General features: G+C 39.2%; 2 protein-coding genes across 7 annotated transcripts in view; one reads left to right on the top strand and one right to left on the bottom strand.

The window, feature by feature from the left end:
* rxfp2l (relaxin family peptide receptor 2, like) overlaps nt 1–1016 on the top strand; it is a 52147-nt gene extending 51131 nt beyond the window's left edge. For all 4 annotated transcript variants that reach the window (XM_056746844.1, XM_056746841.1, XM_056746843.1 and 1 more), the window contains one exon: nt 299–1016. In XM_056746844.1, coding sequence (XP_056602822.1) covers nt 299–438 — 140 coding nt within the window. In that variant the 3' untranslated portion in view covers nt 439–1016. The remainder of the gene's footprint in view (nt 1–298) is intronic.
* Nucleotides 1017–5104: 4088 nt separating this feature from the next.
* Nucleotides 5105–14571, bottom strand: part of stard8 (StAR-related lipid transfer (START) domain containing 8) — a 59702-nt gene continuing 50235 nt past the window's right edge. For all 3 annotated transcript variants that reach the window (XM_056746080.1, XM_056746078.1, XM_056746081.1), the window contains 9 exons: nt 13205–13378; nt 10507–10666; nt 10232–10430; nt 9930–10140; nt 9222–9333; nt 8890–9111; nt 7155–7372; nt 6556–6732; nt 5105–6421 (listed from right to left, as the gene is read on the bottom strand). In XM_056746080.1, the coding sequence (XP_056602058.1) occupies nt 6304–6421; nt 6556–6732; nt 7155–7372; nt 8890–9111; nt 9222–9333; nt 9930–10140; nt 10232–10430; nt 10507–10666; nt 13205–13378 (1591 nt within the window). In that variant the 3' untranslated portion in view covers nt 5105–6303. The remainder of the gene's footprint in view (nt 6422–6555; nt 6733–7154; nt 7373–8889; nt 9112–9221; nt 9334–9929; nt 10141–10231; nt 10431–10506; nt 10667–13204; nt 13379–14571) is intronic.

Raw genomic sequence — 14571 nt, 5'->3', positions numbered from 1 at the left:
CCTTGAAAGTTTCCTTTAACCATAATGAAATCCTGTCTGGTGGTTTGGTTGAAAAAACATTTTCCGAATCAACTTTGAATCTAAATCCAGATATAATTGTGTTCTTCTTGAAAGTTGTTGACCGCTGAGCCATAAGGGACATTTTGATTGATAGACATATGAAGAGCTGAAACCATAGGGAGGATTAGATATACAACCACCGCAGCACACAAGAGCTCTTATCAATCAGATAAGTGACAACGATTCTTCTTTTGGACAATGTGGTTTAATCTGCACTTGCTCTCTTTCTCCCCTCCAGGTACAATCATTCTGTGGGTGGTGATTTTTATCCTACCTATAAACAGTGCCCTGAACCCCATTCTGTACACTATCACAACCAGCGCATTTCAGCAGAGACTTAAACAGTGTCTGAAATATCGTTGCCAGCAGACAAACTGATTCGGACTATCACACATACACAATGCATATGCACAATACATTGAGAGTAATCTTCCATGCCAAATATAAAGTCAATGACCGCAGAAGCAGAAGATAATCAGGTCTGCTGTACGCCAGCCTACATGCACAGTCATAGGAACCAGCAGACCAACAACATGCCCTTATGCAATTAATCTGTATTAATCCAAGCCTGACATGAAAACTAAGAAACTTGCCATATGCACCTGAAGCAGTGTGACTGTATGCTGTGAAAGCTTAACTCTGCGGCTGTCAGAGGAGATAATGGACAGATGAAGGTTTGGGGTGGACCCATAGGCAGAGGACTGGAACCCTTGGAAACAATGGGGAAGGACCTTATTGTTGAATACAAATACTTAACTATATAAGTTTTTGAAAAGAGTTTGTGCAGTGAATGAATTTATTGAAACTCTCTGAATCATAATTCATGAAAGAAAATTATAAGAAATACAGATCATAATGTTTATAGTAGCGTCCAGTAAAAAAAGTTCCAAACTGCTGTTAATAAAATGACATGTTATCTGTTTCTGCTGATTGTAACACTCACTGCCTTCATTGGGTTGCCGTCATTTGTGAGCTGTCTATAATATGTAAAATAAATGTAAAATCTAAAACATTTGAAATTAATAAAATAATTGTTTCATTATATTTTATTGTAGTTGTTTGATATGTTTAACAAAATTGAATGCACCCTTGACCCCTTTCTTTCTTATTTTTGCTTTCAAACATCTCTAGCTTTACATTACATTTATTCTTTTATCCAAAGCAACTTACAAGAAGGAGAGCATATAAACATTTAATAAACATGCTAAACAGTACCGTTAGTTAACAAGGCCATGCAACTAGGAGGATCAAATCTGGAGTAAGCAAGGGAGATCATGAGCAAGATTATAATTTTTTGACCCAAGACACAGTTATTGGTTAGTCAAATAATGTTGAACAGGGATGTTTTCAGCTGTCTTTTGAAAGTTTTGTAGGATGCTGAGATTTGGGAGGAGGCTTGCAGTTCATTACACCACAAAGGAACCGATGGATTAAAGGTTTTTACAAGCGTTGATTAAAGGTTTTTATGAACGAAGATGACGGGAGGGGATGTAGACCTGGAGCAGACCTGGAGCAGTGAGTTAAGGTAAAGGGGAGAATTTGCCGTTATCGTTCTCAAGGCCACTGTCAGCGATTTAAACTTGATGAGGGCGGCAACTGGCAGCCAGTGAAGAGAAATAAAGAGGGTTGTTACATGGGTTCTTTAAGGCTGATTGAAAACTACATTTACATTTATCCATTTGGCAGACGTTTTTATCCAAGCGACTTACATTGTTTTATCCTATACATTTTATATAGGTATTTGCAATCCCCTGGGATCGAACCCACAACCTTGCGTTGTCAACGCAATGCTCTTACCACTGACCAACAGGAAAACTAGACATGCATTGGTTGGAAGACCGGCCAGTTGACAATTGCAGTATTACAGTCTTCACATGACCAGAGCTTGGACAAGCAGCTGAGAGGATGCTGCATCAGACTTGATAGGTGTTATAATTGAGCATCCGAGCAGAATGGTAAGGTGGTGTTCAGGCGTTCTGTCTTAGAGAGGTTGAGTCGTAGGTGATGCTCTTTCATCCAAGCAGAGATGTCCAGAAGGCAGGCGGAGACACGGGCAGAGATGGTGAACTAAATCCTCTTCGAAGATAAAACGTATCCAAAACTACTCTCTAGGTGCTCAAGATTAATATGAGATTGGCATAAACCCTGTGTGTTAGGGCCACTTTAAAGTAAATACATGTGTGATCAAAACTTAATTTCAAACTTCAATACAATCTTCTTTGTTCTATGGCAGGACTATTTGATAGCCTGTTGGTGGGAGACAGTGTTATGAATGCCAGAGGTTTCTGCTATCCTGACCACAGAACCACTTCAACAAGGCCCTCAGTCAAACCAGAGTCAGGATTGAGATGACCTTCAGATTTTTAAATGTACACATCAACTAAGTTCACATACTAGTATTTGTTTACTAAGCCTTCTTTATTTAGAATCTGGAGGTATAAACTACAGTTTCTGGGGAAGGTTGTGAAATGTCCTACAATATCAGAGACATCAGTAACGTAAAATATGAATCCTCATATTAACACTTGTCATATTGAATAGAAGCCTACAGTACATTGATCTCTTTAACTCTGTCAGAGCGCACAGATAGTTTCTCTTCATCATGTGCTTTATCCTCATTAACGAAGCTAAACTAAATGATAACTTATATAAGGCAGGATATTTTCATCCACTATGGACACACACATACATCAAATATAACATTACTAATTCTGATTACAAATATTTACCTTACTATAGTATACTACAGTAAATGTGTGTACTATAGTCGTTTACCTTGCGCATTAACTCAATCAGCAGTGTTTCTGAAACACTTCTCTCTTGTGTAGACAGCTGAAACAATATTACTCCGTGGCTGAAATAAAAAATTTTGTTAATAATATTTGCGCATAATTATTTAATAAGAAACATACAGAACTCCCTCTTTCCATATTGAAGGGGATGCCGACATCACTCGTTCATGTTTGCAACAGTTCGCCTCACACCTTCAGGGTTGGGGGTTTGATTCCCGCTTCCGACTTGTGTGTGGAGTTTGCATGTTCTCCCCATGGGTTTCCTCCGGGTACTCCGGTTTCCTCCCCTGGTCCAAAGACATGCATGGTAGGTTGATTGGCATCTCTGGAAAAATTGTCCGTAGGGTGTGAGTGCGTGAGTGAATGAGTGAGTGTGTGTGCCCTGCGATGGGTAGGCACTCCATCCAGGGTGTATCCTGCCTTGATGCCCGATGACTCCTGATATAGGCGCAGGCTCCCCGTGACCCGAGGTAGTTCGGATAAGCGGTAGAAAATGGAATGGAATATGTATAAAAGCATTAAGTTCACCAAGCTTTGTATATGTTTGTAATGCCATGCATTGTGTGAGTTAAGAATTAATTATTTATTTATATTTAATTATTAATAGTTTCATGTCATGGCAACTTGCAGTGAGGCAAAAAAAAAAAAAAATAGCAGTAGGGGCTGGCAAACCTCCCAAGCTAAATTTTCCAGACAAAAAAATCAAAAACAAGGATACAGTTTTTATTTTATTTTCTAGAAACAGAACTTAAAAAAAACTATGGCAAATCCAGTTATTATATTATATCATCTTGAAAAGCAATCATCTCATTGTTTCTAGAAAACTGATGCAACTTAATTGATTGCATGGATATCAGATTGGAAGCATCAATTTTCAGCTGCCGCTTGTCCATTCTGAGTGCAATATTCATAAACAAACCGCCCGTAGGCATGCCTACTGAGATTACGCTTGGTTTTGATTTACAAGCATTATTTTCAACAGGTCCTCGAATCCACAGAGGCTCATTAAAAAATGAACATGAAAAACATTCTCAGACTGATCATATTGTTTTAGGATCTCTCAATGACAGATAATACTACATTTCTGTATCTGTCATTGATTCAAGAATGCTGTGCTTTAAAAAAATACAATATAAAATTTTCCGTGCCGCGCATCAGACAATCCAGTTATCTAATCGATACAACAGATGAGACACAATCAACGTCAACACGGAGCAGCGATGGAGAGAGAGTCGGAAAGTGAGAAAGAGAGTGAAAGAGGTCGAGAATATGGCAGTAAATTAACCTTACCGGTGATTACGGAATAGCTTTTATGCAACCTGCCATGTCAAGCCTTATGGGCAATTTTTCAAAGCAAACCAAATCTGTGTGTCTGTGTGTGTGTTACAATATCATGTGCAGCAGGTGATAACAGAGAACAAGAGAACTAGAAAATGAATTGCTCTTCTAAAGAATGCCGTCCTCTGTGCAACATCTGAGCCATGTTTGAAAAACCAGGAAATGACTTTCGTTTCAAGGGAAGAGTTCAAGAGGACATTATTGTGCATTATTTTTCATTCAGCAGATGCCTTATCAAAAAGCGACGTGGGCTACAGGGAATCCCCCATCTGGAGCGACCTTGATTTGAGTGGTTTGCTCAAAGGAGCCTTCTGGGCAATGAACATACATCTTAAATTACCGTTCAGGAACTTTACCCAGAATGTTGGAATACATTGCATGGGTAACAGACCGACAGGAGCAGAAAGAAACTGGGACGGGGTATAACCAGGGCTCAGCCCCAATGCTCCTGGTAAGAAAAGCTTGAAAGACATTTGAGGTCTTAGACCCAATAAAAACATTCCCTCTCATGAAAGACTAAAAGGTGGAAATTGTATTGCCTGAAAGCCATTTGCACATCAAAAATCGGCCAAATTTAGACACTTTAATAACTAATGAGGCACAGCAGAGGAGCACATTATCTCTTCAGAGAGATGACAGATCAGTCGGTCACAAGCAGTAATCGGTATCAATTGAGCACATTTGCACTGAATACTGTGGAAGAGCATCTTGTGTAAATAAGACCCTTGCTCTAAAATACATTTATACCACAACACAAACACATTTATTTTTGTTTGAAAACTGAATCGGTGGCCTTAGGTGTCATCCCACACTTGTGCCAGCAGGACAGCAGTGTGTTTTAAGCGGATTAGACTGAGCGCTCACTGCAAGAGACCTGTTAGTTGAATTAGGTAAAACTAGAAACAAACTTTTTATCTGAAAAGCCACTTTATTGTCATTGCACTGAAGGCTAGGTTGGCACAATACACATGAGAGTATGATTGAAAATGCAACAAATAAAAAAACACAATGGTAAATAAAATGAATTCGATAGTTTCGGAAGAAGCGGTCTCAAATGCCTGAGTTTAACACTGGGATTTCAATAAAATAAACATTAAGGGTAAATACACAAGAATTCTGTACATCAGATAGAGTCAAAGCACATACTGTTTAACCACACTGTGGCATTTGGAGTCACTGCACATTAAACTTTTCCTCTTTACAAAATGAGGCAGAATGCTTAAAAACAATCAGTATACTGTACATGTAGTAATACTTTTAAATAAATAAAATACTGAAATTACATAATGCCCTGGTGAGACTGCACTAATTTAATAATAATAATCATATTGTAAGACGAACACACGCATACAAGTTTACTTGCTCAAAGGCACTTAGGCAGTTAGAACTTGACCGCAAACCGTTTCGTAACAGTTTAGTAACAATATGAAGGAAAATTATATTACAAAATGTTATCCTTTGGGGTTAAGAAAATTTACAAAGTGACTGGAAGAAGCTAATTTCCATGGATTCCATGCTGATGTTAAAATACAAAAACTTCATAAATGAAGTTTGCCACAAATAAATAAGGTGATAGAAACGATAGATGATTGGAGGTTGTGACTATAGAATATCATACATTGATTTAAACTGGCCATCAGAAAATCAAATGATCATCACATTTTTCACATCAGGGGTTTGAAAATTATTCTAACCTAGTCATTTGTCAATTTAAGCCATTTGACAGTTCCTGTACCAGTCAAGAAAAAAAACTGTTAGCATTTACCCTGAGAACAAATGGGGCATAATAGATGTCTATTAAGACACACTGCTTTACCACAAATATTCCATTAAACACAAACAAACAAAAACACACACAATTGTGAGTTTGAGCTTTTTTCACATTGATCGTTAATAGCGTTTATGGGTTACTTTAATACTTGTACTCCAGTATTCTCTTCTTCCTCATTCTTTCTCAGATTCACAAATCCTACTCTCTACTCACATTCTCCACCGTTTCTCACACTTACACTTTCATCTTGTTCTCACACCTGAGCTCTCATAATTCTCTCTTTCTCGCTCAAACCCTTTTTAAAAATAAGTCAAACTGGATAAAATCCTGGTAGGTCCTGATTCAGAGTTTGGTCTCAGGCCCGCGTGCTGACAAAACAGGGAACGAACTCCTTATCCGGGCAGCCTCCATTGCACACAGGTGTCCGAATACTTTATTATACCAGTCAGGTGAGCGCCCCCTGTGGGAAAGAAATTTATAAAGGTAAAGAATCCAGATTAATGATAGAAGTCTATAAATGCAAGTGTATTTTAGAGACTTAAACTGAAAATATGCTTCAGCAATGCAACAGATCACAGAACCTGTCCGTCATACCTTAAATCAGCCCTGCAGTAGTGTGTAAGCCGGGACCGTCCCATTCCACATGGCTCAATAAGAATCCGTGAGGTCAGAAGAACAGCCCGTAACCCCGCCTCCAGCTGTACGTCATCATGTTCAACAGAGGAGGACACAAGAACACAAACCCCCTTCGGAAGATCACTACACCAACGCCTGAAACACAGTACAAACAAAGTTTGATTAAAATACATACATTTAATGAATAACACATTTCAAGAACACAAAGTGTACACACTACTACAGTGTGAAGACAAATCAAACTTTGAAGCCATTCACAAGGAGACGCGATTAGCTGTATACGTAAAGATTTTGTATCATATCTGTGTTTCGTCCACACGGATCCAGCATTTTGGGAACCTGAAACTGCTTTTTTTTTTAACCAGGTCCCAGAGTGGATAAATCTGAAAATTACATGTATACACCCTATCATACTGATTTGGCACATGTACTACAGCATTTTGAGTCAGTTTAGCTGTTACGTGTGTACGCTGATATTTCTAGAGACGACGCCGTGAAAAGGACAAAAAAGATCAGATAGGGAAAGCTCTGGGATCGTGTGGATGTGGCCTGTGTACCTGAGAACTATGAAATTCCTGCGAGGATGAGGGGCCATGCTGTCCGTGATGTAATGAAAGACCTCAGTGTTGTTTTCCAAAGTCTCAATGACTCGACTATGCAGAAGGTCTTCATCCCATAGGTGGCGCTCTCGCAGAATACGTTGCAGAACCACAGCAGGCGGAGCCTCAATCTCCACAGAAACGCGCCACAGGCGCATCGGGTGCCCATCTCCTACCTGCAAACAATCAGTTATTGCATAAGGCAAAGGTAAGACCAAAATACAAAACCAATGTTATGAGAATACACGAACTCGCAAGTACTGAAAGTTCTATAGGAACCTGATGAGTTTATCACCAAAAGCGCTCTATTAAGGGTTCATGTGTGAAGATCTCAAGAGGACCAAAGTGAAACCCATTAATGCCACTCTCAGATCAAACCTAAGAGATACAAAGCTGAGGTCAGCCATCACAGCGACCAAAGACCAGCTCAATGTGGGTGTGCTAATGGCCTATGGTCGATTGTATCAACAGTTCCCATGGTATCTGGGCTCCTGTTGTTTTCAGGTGAATCTAAAGGGAAATACAGCGGACTGCCGCATGTTTTAAAACTCATTCTGTAGAGTAGAAGTGACAAGACAAAAGTAGAGAACATCTCTCTGCTGTGGACATGCAGCTTTAACCTCACTGATTGATATGGGATTTACTAGCGCTTAGGAACGTTCGAGGAAAGTGTAAAAGTAATTCACTGTGAGGTATCAATCCATCTAGTTTGAGTCAACCTCTTAACAAATCAAATGTTTTAAAGTGAAACACAAAATGAAATGTGTAAATTATACAAATAAGAGTTTTTATTTTGAAAATGTAACAAAGTTACATTCATTTTGATAAGATTTGTCAAGATTTACAGAGCAGGATTCTGTCATTACAGCTGAAAATACTATTAAAAGCGGGGTCAGGAACAGATTCAAACCCGGATATAAACTGCAGTTTTCTGAGTAACTTAGAAAACAGTAGACACACTTATGAATTCCATATCCATGTGTTTGATATCTTTGATTAATGATCCTCATTTCTAATGCAGATTCTTCAGGCCCAGTGGAAAAACACAAAGGTGTTATCTGATATTTGAAATGATTTTTTGGAGCCAGTTTATAGTTTCTGTGTTTTAGGTAAATTATGCAAAACTCACAAACAAAACCAGAGGAACCATATTTTGGCATTACAGTTAAGTAGATTAAATTGTAGATTCTTTGGGGTAAACATGAAAGAACAAAATAATATTTAGTCTCATTTCCACGCAATAAAACAACATCTACATAGACCCATTTTAGGGCTTTTAGAAATTCTTATAAAACACAAACTTACCAGCAGTAAAATAAGATAAAAAGAGAAGTTAAAGGGATACTCCACCCAATTCTGTCTGACTTGCTCAGTAAATCCATGACTTCTTAAGGTTAATTGAAGGCATTTTAATACTCTTCAAAAACCTGCAGACACCCTGAAGAGGGATTCTTTTATTGTGCATATTCTAGCATTGTGTTTGTCTTACTGTCAATATTTATGTTTTAATTCATCTCAGAACAATGAGTATTAAAGCTATCAAATTCCCATTTTAGCTTCTCTCTCCAATAACAAATAATTCACGTTTGTGAAGTAGTGCCCGGTTATATAAAACTAGCAAATATCTACACTCCTACATCTTCTGTAACCTGCATTATTTTTTCTCAAAGTATGTGTGTACATTATCTCTAACCTTTTTATAAGCCAGTTCAGTGTTATCAGGTCCATGGGCGTGATGCCAGCCCTTACTCCGCTCAGATGCCTCTCTGAGAAGACACTGAATGTTGTCTTCCAGATACGCCCTGTAATCCACAGGCTCTCCCAGGGCGTTGACACCAAGCCCATGCAGAGGCAGCGGTTGGGCGTCAGCCGCCACATAAGAGTTCCTGGACTGCAGCATCATTTCATGAGGGATCTTCATAAAAACAATTACAGTCAAAAAGTCGAAATGTCCACAGTATAACTGGAATTGGTACACATAAAAACGACAAATAAGCAGACATCAAAAAGAAATTGCATGTTTACCTGGAAAAGCTTCTTGCATTCTGTGATCATGTGACTAAGGCACTGCGTGGCAGCCATGTTCTCACTCAGTTCCTTGTGGTCTGGCTTTGCTCCACTTTTTTTGCTTATGAGCCTGTTTCCAAAACCAAAAATGAACAACAAACTAAATAATTAGACAACATAACATGATAACCAAAGATATGCTCTGATGCTATGTGCTTTTTTTATTGGAATAGTCTGTCTTCAAAATAAAAGTTATGTCATCATTAACTCAATCTGTTGTCATTTTGCGATTTTATTTCTTCTGAAAAACACAAAGAAAGATATTTTGAAAACTGTTGGTAAAACCGTTGATCCCCGTTGACCTCTACTGTATGGACACAAAGCCAATGCAAGTCAATGGGGACCAATGGTTTTCTCTTCCCAACATTTTTCTAAATAATAATCTTCTGCAGAAGAAAGAAATTCATATACGTTTGAAATGACGAGAGGGAATGTAGTAAATGACAGAATTTTCATTGTGAAGGTGAACTATTCCTTTGAATCCAAACCCGATGTTTCTCTTGGCTATACTCTTAACCTCATATGGGGACAGAGATCATGTCAATCCTCAAAATATAACGGTTTATTTTGTTGAAAGCTTTAAACACCTACAGAGTTCACACATTTCCAAGGTGGCACAAAAAACAACAACACATTAGTGCAAGATAATCGTACACACACACACACCTTGGTGAAGTCCCATCTTTCTTCGAAGTGTTCAAATGCAGTACAGAGGGGGCAAGGCACACAGCTAGGTTGTCTGCAGTCATCTGGTTGTCCTGTGCGGATGCGATGTCACTGAGGAAATAGAGCAGCGTCTGTAGAACCTCTCTGTTCTCATCAGGCAGCAAGATCACAGCTGCCTGCACGGCCTGTAAACGCTGTTCAGCTGGAACGACTACACACACGAACACGGAGGACTGAGATGTAGAGATGACTGATGCAAGGTTTGAAGTTTTTTCAAGACTGTGTGTGTGTGTTTTACTTACACTGGTATATGTGCAGAAAGGTGTCTGTAAGTTTGGAGGTGAGCACCGGTTCAGGCAGATCCCTGAAGTACTGTTTAATCAGGTCAGCCACATCGTAGGCGGATTGGCCCTGGTAGGTCACATGATCGGGGGAATTCTCATTGAGCTGCCTGAGGGCCTGGATACGGGATTTTACTCCAGATTTCCGGAATATTCCCACCTGAGGAAGAGAGGCAGAGGTGAGACACAGAAGTGTGTGTTTGTGTTTATTTGTGTGTGTTTGTTTATATATAGACCTTCTCCAGACACTGGCTGCGTAGGTATCTCATTGCCTGCTGTATGCTCTGTGGGAGGGGCTGACCGCTTCTCTGGACATTAACGATGGGTGGAACTCCAAATACGTGTTTATCTTTGTAATCTGGAACTTTGGAACGCTTCATAAACTTGGGAACCACCCTGACCGACCAGAGAGAAAAACACAAGAAATACAAGTTTATTTTGTCCAACTGAATCAATTATATAATTACAGTTGATCAAAGAGAGCAGATTGACATGAATCAAAATAAATTTAAACTTATTGATATTAATCAAAAACATTTTCTCAGTAACTTAGTCAAAATTACTAAATGCAGCTTAAACATGTCAGAGGAGACCTGGCCCTCCCAGCTGAGTCTGGTTTCACCCAATGTTTTTTCTCCATTGATTAATCATTGGAGTTTTGATTCCTCACGACTGTGCCGTGTCGACTTGCTCACCAGGAGACTGAAGGTATTAGCTTAGCTTCTGTCAATTTCATGAACAATGACTTTCTGTCTTTTGCAGAACACAGAAGATATTTTGAAGAATGTTGGAAACCAAACTAAATTTCCCCCATTGACTTGTGGATACAAAACCACTGAGAAATTTCTCAAACTATCTTTTGTGTACCACTGAAGAAAGAGTCATATGGTTTGTATATGGACAAGTAATGCTGAATATGACAGCTCATGACATTAGACAGTTTTTTGTAGTAATATTAACAAGTAATGCCAATCGAATTTCCTTGGAAATTTGTACAACAATTTTGCTTGTCTGGGACCGGTCTAGACCGACTGTCACACGGCGACACAATGGTTGATCCTGCTTTGACTTTTATTGGGTTTGTGTCAAATAATAGTCAAAATTGTTAGCCATGCTGTGTCTAAATTGTAATTGAATTTCTTATTGACGGAATCGTAATGAATATCAGCTTAGATGTAACTACATGTGACATAACTTTATAACTGTGTCTGTATTGAGAAAACATCATCAAAACATTGGGCAATTCCAGCATTATGGACGTGACATTTTGCTTTATGGACGTTACATAAAAATGCTCAGAGAATGAATTTGTTACGATTATGTTAAACCATCTTTATATATTTTACCGAACCCTTGTTGATAAGAGTCAAAACATATATATTTAAAAAAAGGGAAATAAATGTGACAAAAAAAGGACGCATTTTTTGGGAGACGATAAACTTTGTAGGATTTCTGTAAAATCCTGAAGCAATAATTCCAAAGGAATGGAGAAGGGAAGCCTCTTTATAGAACAAAAAAAAGTTACTTTATATACATTTTCATGTGTCCATTTATGTAGCGTTATGGATGTGACAATCCTGATAATACCACTTACCTGACTATGAAAAATCATGCAGTAAAAATAAAACTAATGCTTTCCAAATTTGAAGAGAGATCTCACATTGGTATTTGAACCACCAAATGTTAAAATCTGTGCTGTTACCATAGCAAAATCCGATGCTAAAACGTATTTTTTTTTGTGGTAAGGTTGACATTTTCACAGAATTGCCTATTTTTGTGCAAATATGTACGTGGAACTCCAAAATACGACTTACAATGTCACTGAAAGACAAGCAAATGACCACAGCAATTTACCACTGACACAGGCCTTTTTACTGCAGCGCGTGTGTGTGTCAGTAAGAGAAGTGATAATGCATCCTCAGCAACCGGTTCAGGATAAAATGAATCATCCATTAGATCTGAGGGTAATTTCTAATAGATCAAAAAGCTTCTCATCTGAAGCCCTTTTCAGCTGCTGGAGTTCAAAATAGACAAATGCTAAAATTATAAAGCAATTTAGTCACCACCACAATGCCACATAAAATGACGGGAGAATAGAAAACTGTGTGTGTGTGTATTCGCCTGCATGTGTGTTCATAAATACGGCTGTAATTTTAGCCCTGTAGGCAGAGGTAGATATGAAATGTAATTTTCATAAGCAATAAAGAGACAACAGGGGAGCCGATACAAAGAATCAGAAAGATGTAGTCATTAACTGCGTCTGTTAGTATGGTTTTTCCAAACTGATCGTGCCATTAAAAAACACTTTTGGCTCAAATGAGATTTTCCACATCTGACCTTACAGAGCATTAATATCTTGACGGACCTAATGAGTCCCACAACATGCCCACTGTATTAGCCCTGGCACTCATAGCTTGCCACACACGTTTAATGCACTACATTGCATAGGAATGCAGACATTCCCTTCTAATGAACAGTCCGGGCTATTTCAGACTTCACTAACAGCTGCTTAAAATCATCCATAAAATCAGGCAATATCCTGGGGAACTAGAATGGTGTGTCCTGTGCACAGAAATGTGATTTATGGTGTGAAGTCTGGCCTGCACAAAGCCCAGACCTGAAGCCCATTAAACACCTTCAGGATGAATTGGAACTGTGAGTCAGGCCCCATCACCCAACATTAGCACCTCACAGATGCTCTCGTGACCGAATGGAACCTAATCCCCACATCTCTTTTAGTGAAAAGAAGCGTGATATAACAGCAAAGGGAGGTTCAACTCCCTATTAATGACTGTGATCTTAAAATTACCTGGGAGCATCCACAGCCGTTCGGCTTCTTTTGGCATTGTGTAAGAACGCACAATTTTGGATGCTCTGTGAGAATGTGTGATGGTGTAAACTGTACAGCATGTACAAATGAGAGCGCCTAATTACCAGTTCCAGCCGTGTTTGCTGGTGTCCGTGTGTTTCTCCAGAATGGCCGTCAGTCGTAACAGACTGAACTTCTGCAGGAGGTTGAGCTGAGCAGCCGACTGTCTGTTGATCTCTAAAGATGCAGAGGTCACGCTCGGACGATGGGAGTTCTGGAAACTGTGCCAACGCAACTTTCTGGTCGTGGAGAGGGGAGACAGAAAAATCAACGACTGAACAGATGGGTAGAACCAGTAAGCAAGTCAAGAGTTATGTTTACACCACATTTTCAGTCACATATGTTAAAAGAGGTTTGTGGAGGTTTTAGCGGCATCTAGTGGTAAGGTTGCGAATTGCAACAAATGGCTCACTCCACCCCTTTCCCTCCCTTTAGATCCTCCTTAGTATTAGACATAGCAAGGGGTTGTTCCGATGACAGTCAGATATTTATGGCGATGGCTGATTCCTAAGACGATAGTTGGCTGTTTGCCAATAAATGTTGCAAATTAATATTACAAACTCGCATTGCGCATTTCTTCATGTAAGAGAGCTTGCAATGGAAATGGCTTTAGCTTTTACCCACACCAGAGAGAGTTTGTAATGTATGGGGTATGGAGTTTTCTGAACGCAAGAAAGCTTGTAATGCACACGGCTCTGGCTATTCCATGCGTCAGAGAGTTTAAATTGTGCAGGGTTTGAGTCTTCAGCGCATGAGAGAGCTTGTAATGCACACGGCTCATGCTTTTCCTCGCATCAGAAAGAGATTATAAGGTGCAGGGTTTGAGTTTTCAGCGAATGAGAGAGCTTGAAATGTGCTCAGCTCTGGCTTTTCCACGCATCAGAGCAAGATTATAATGTTCAGGGTTTGGGTTTTCAGCGCATGAGAGAGATTTTAATGCGTGCGGCTCTGGCTTTTCCTTGCAGGAATTACTATTCACGTGAGGGTTTAAAACCAGCGCACGAGTCGTTCCCGTAAGTTACAACTGCGCATGCGGGCATCAATAGGCAGGTTTCCATCCAAAGTTGTGAATATAGCTAATGCGGAAAATTGGAATATCAAATAAAACATTTGCGAATAAGCACCGTTTCAATCCAAACAATAGTCATTTGGATTATGTAAAAACTTTTTGCGAATTAAGGGTTTTAAATTAAAAAAAATTGCATTTCCATCTCTTGTTTCTGATGCAAATCTTCAAAACGGAATAAAACCAGAGTGACAGAAACCCGCTTGATGACACATTCGCATTAATGACTTGCAGCAATAGTTTACTTTCTCTGGTTTAAAAAGGTTGTGGTGAGAAGTAACAATGCAATGAACTCACCCTCAGAAAGAATGCTTATTGCAATCACACATTGGTATTTTTAGTCACGTTAGCTTCTGTTTCCTGTCA

The sequence above is a fragment of the Triplophysa dalaica genome, chromosome 4, assembly GCF_015846415.1.
Source record: "Triplophysa dalaica isolate WHDGS20190420 chromosome 4, ASM1584641v1, whole genome shotgun sequence".
Classification (NCBI taxonomy): Eukaryota; Metazoa; Chordata; class Actinopteri; order Cypriniformes; family Nemacheilidae; genus Triplophysa; species Triplophysa dalaica.
Note: the sequence above shows the minus strand (reverse complement) of the source record. Positions and strands in the feature narration are given on the sequence as shown.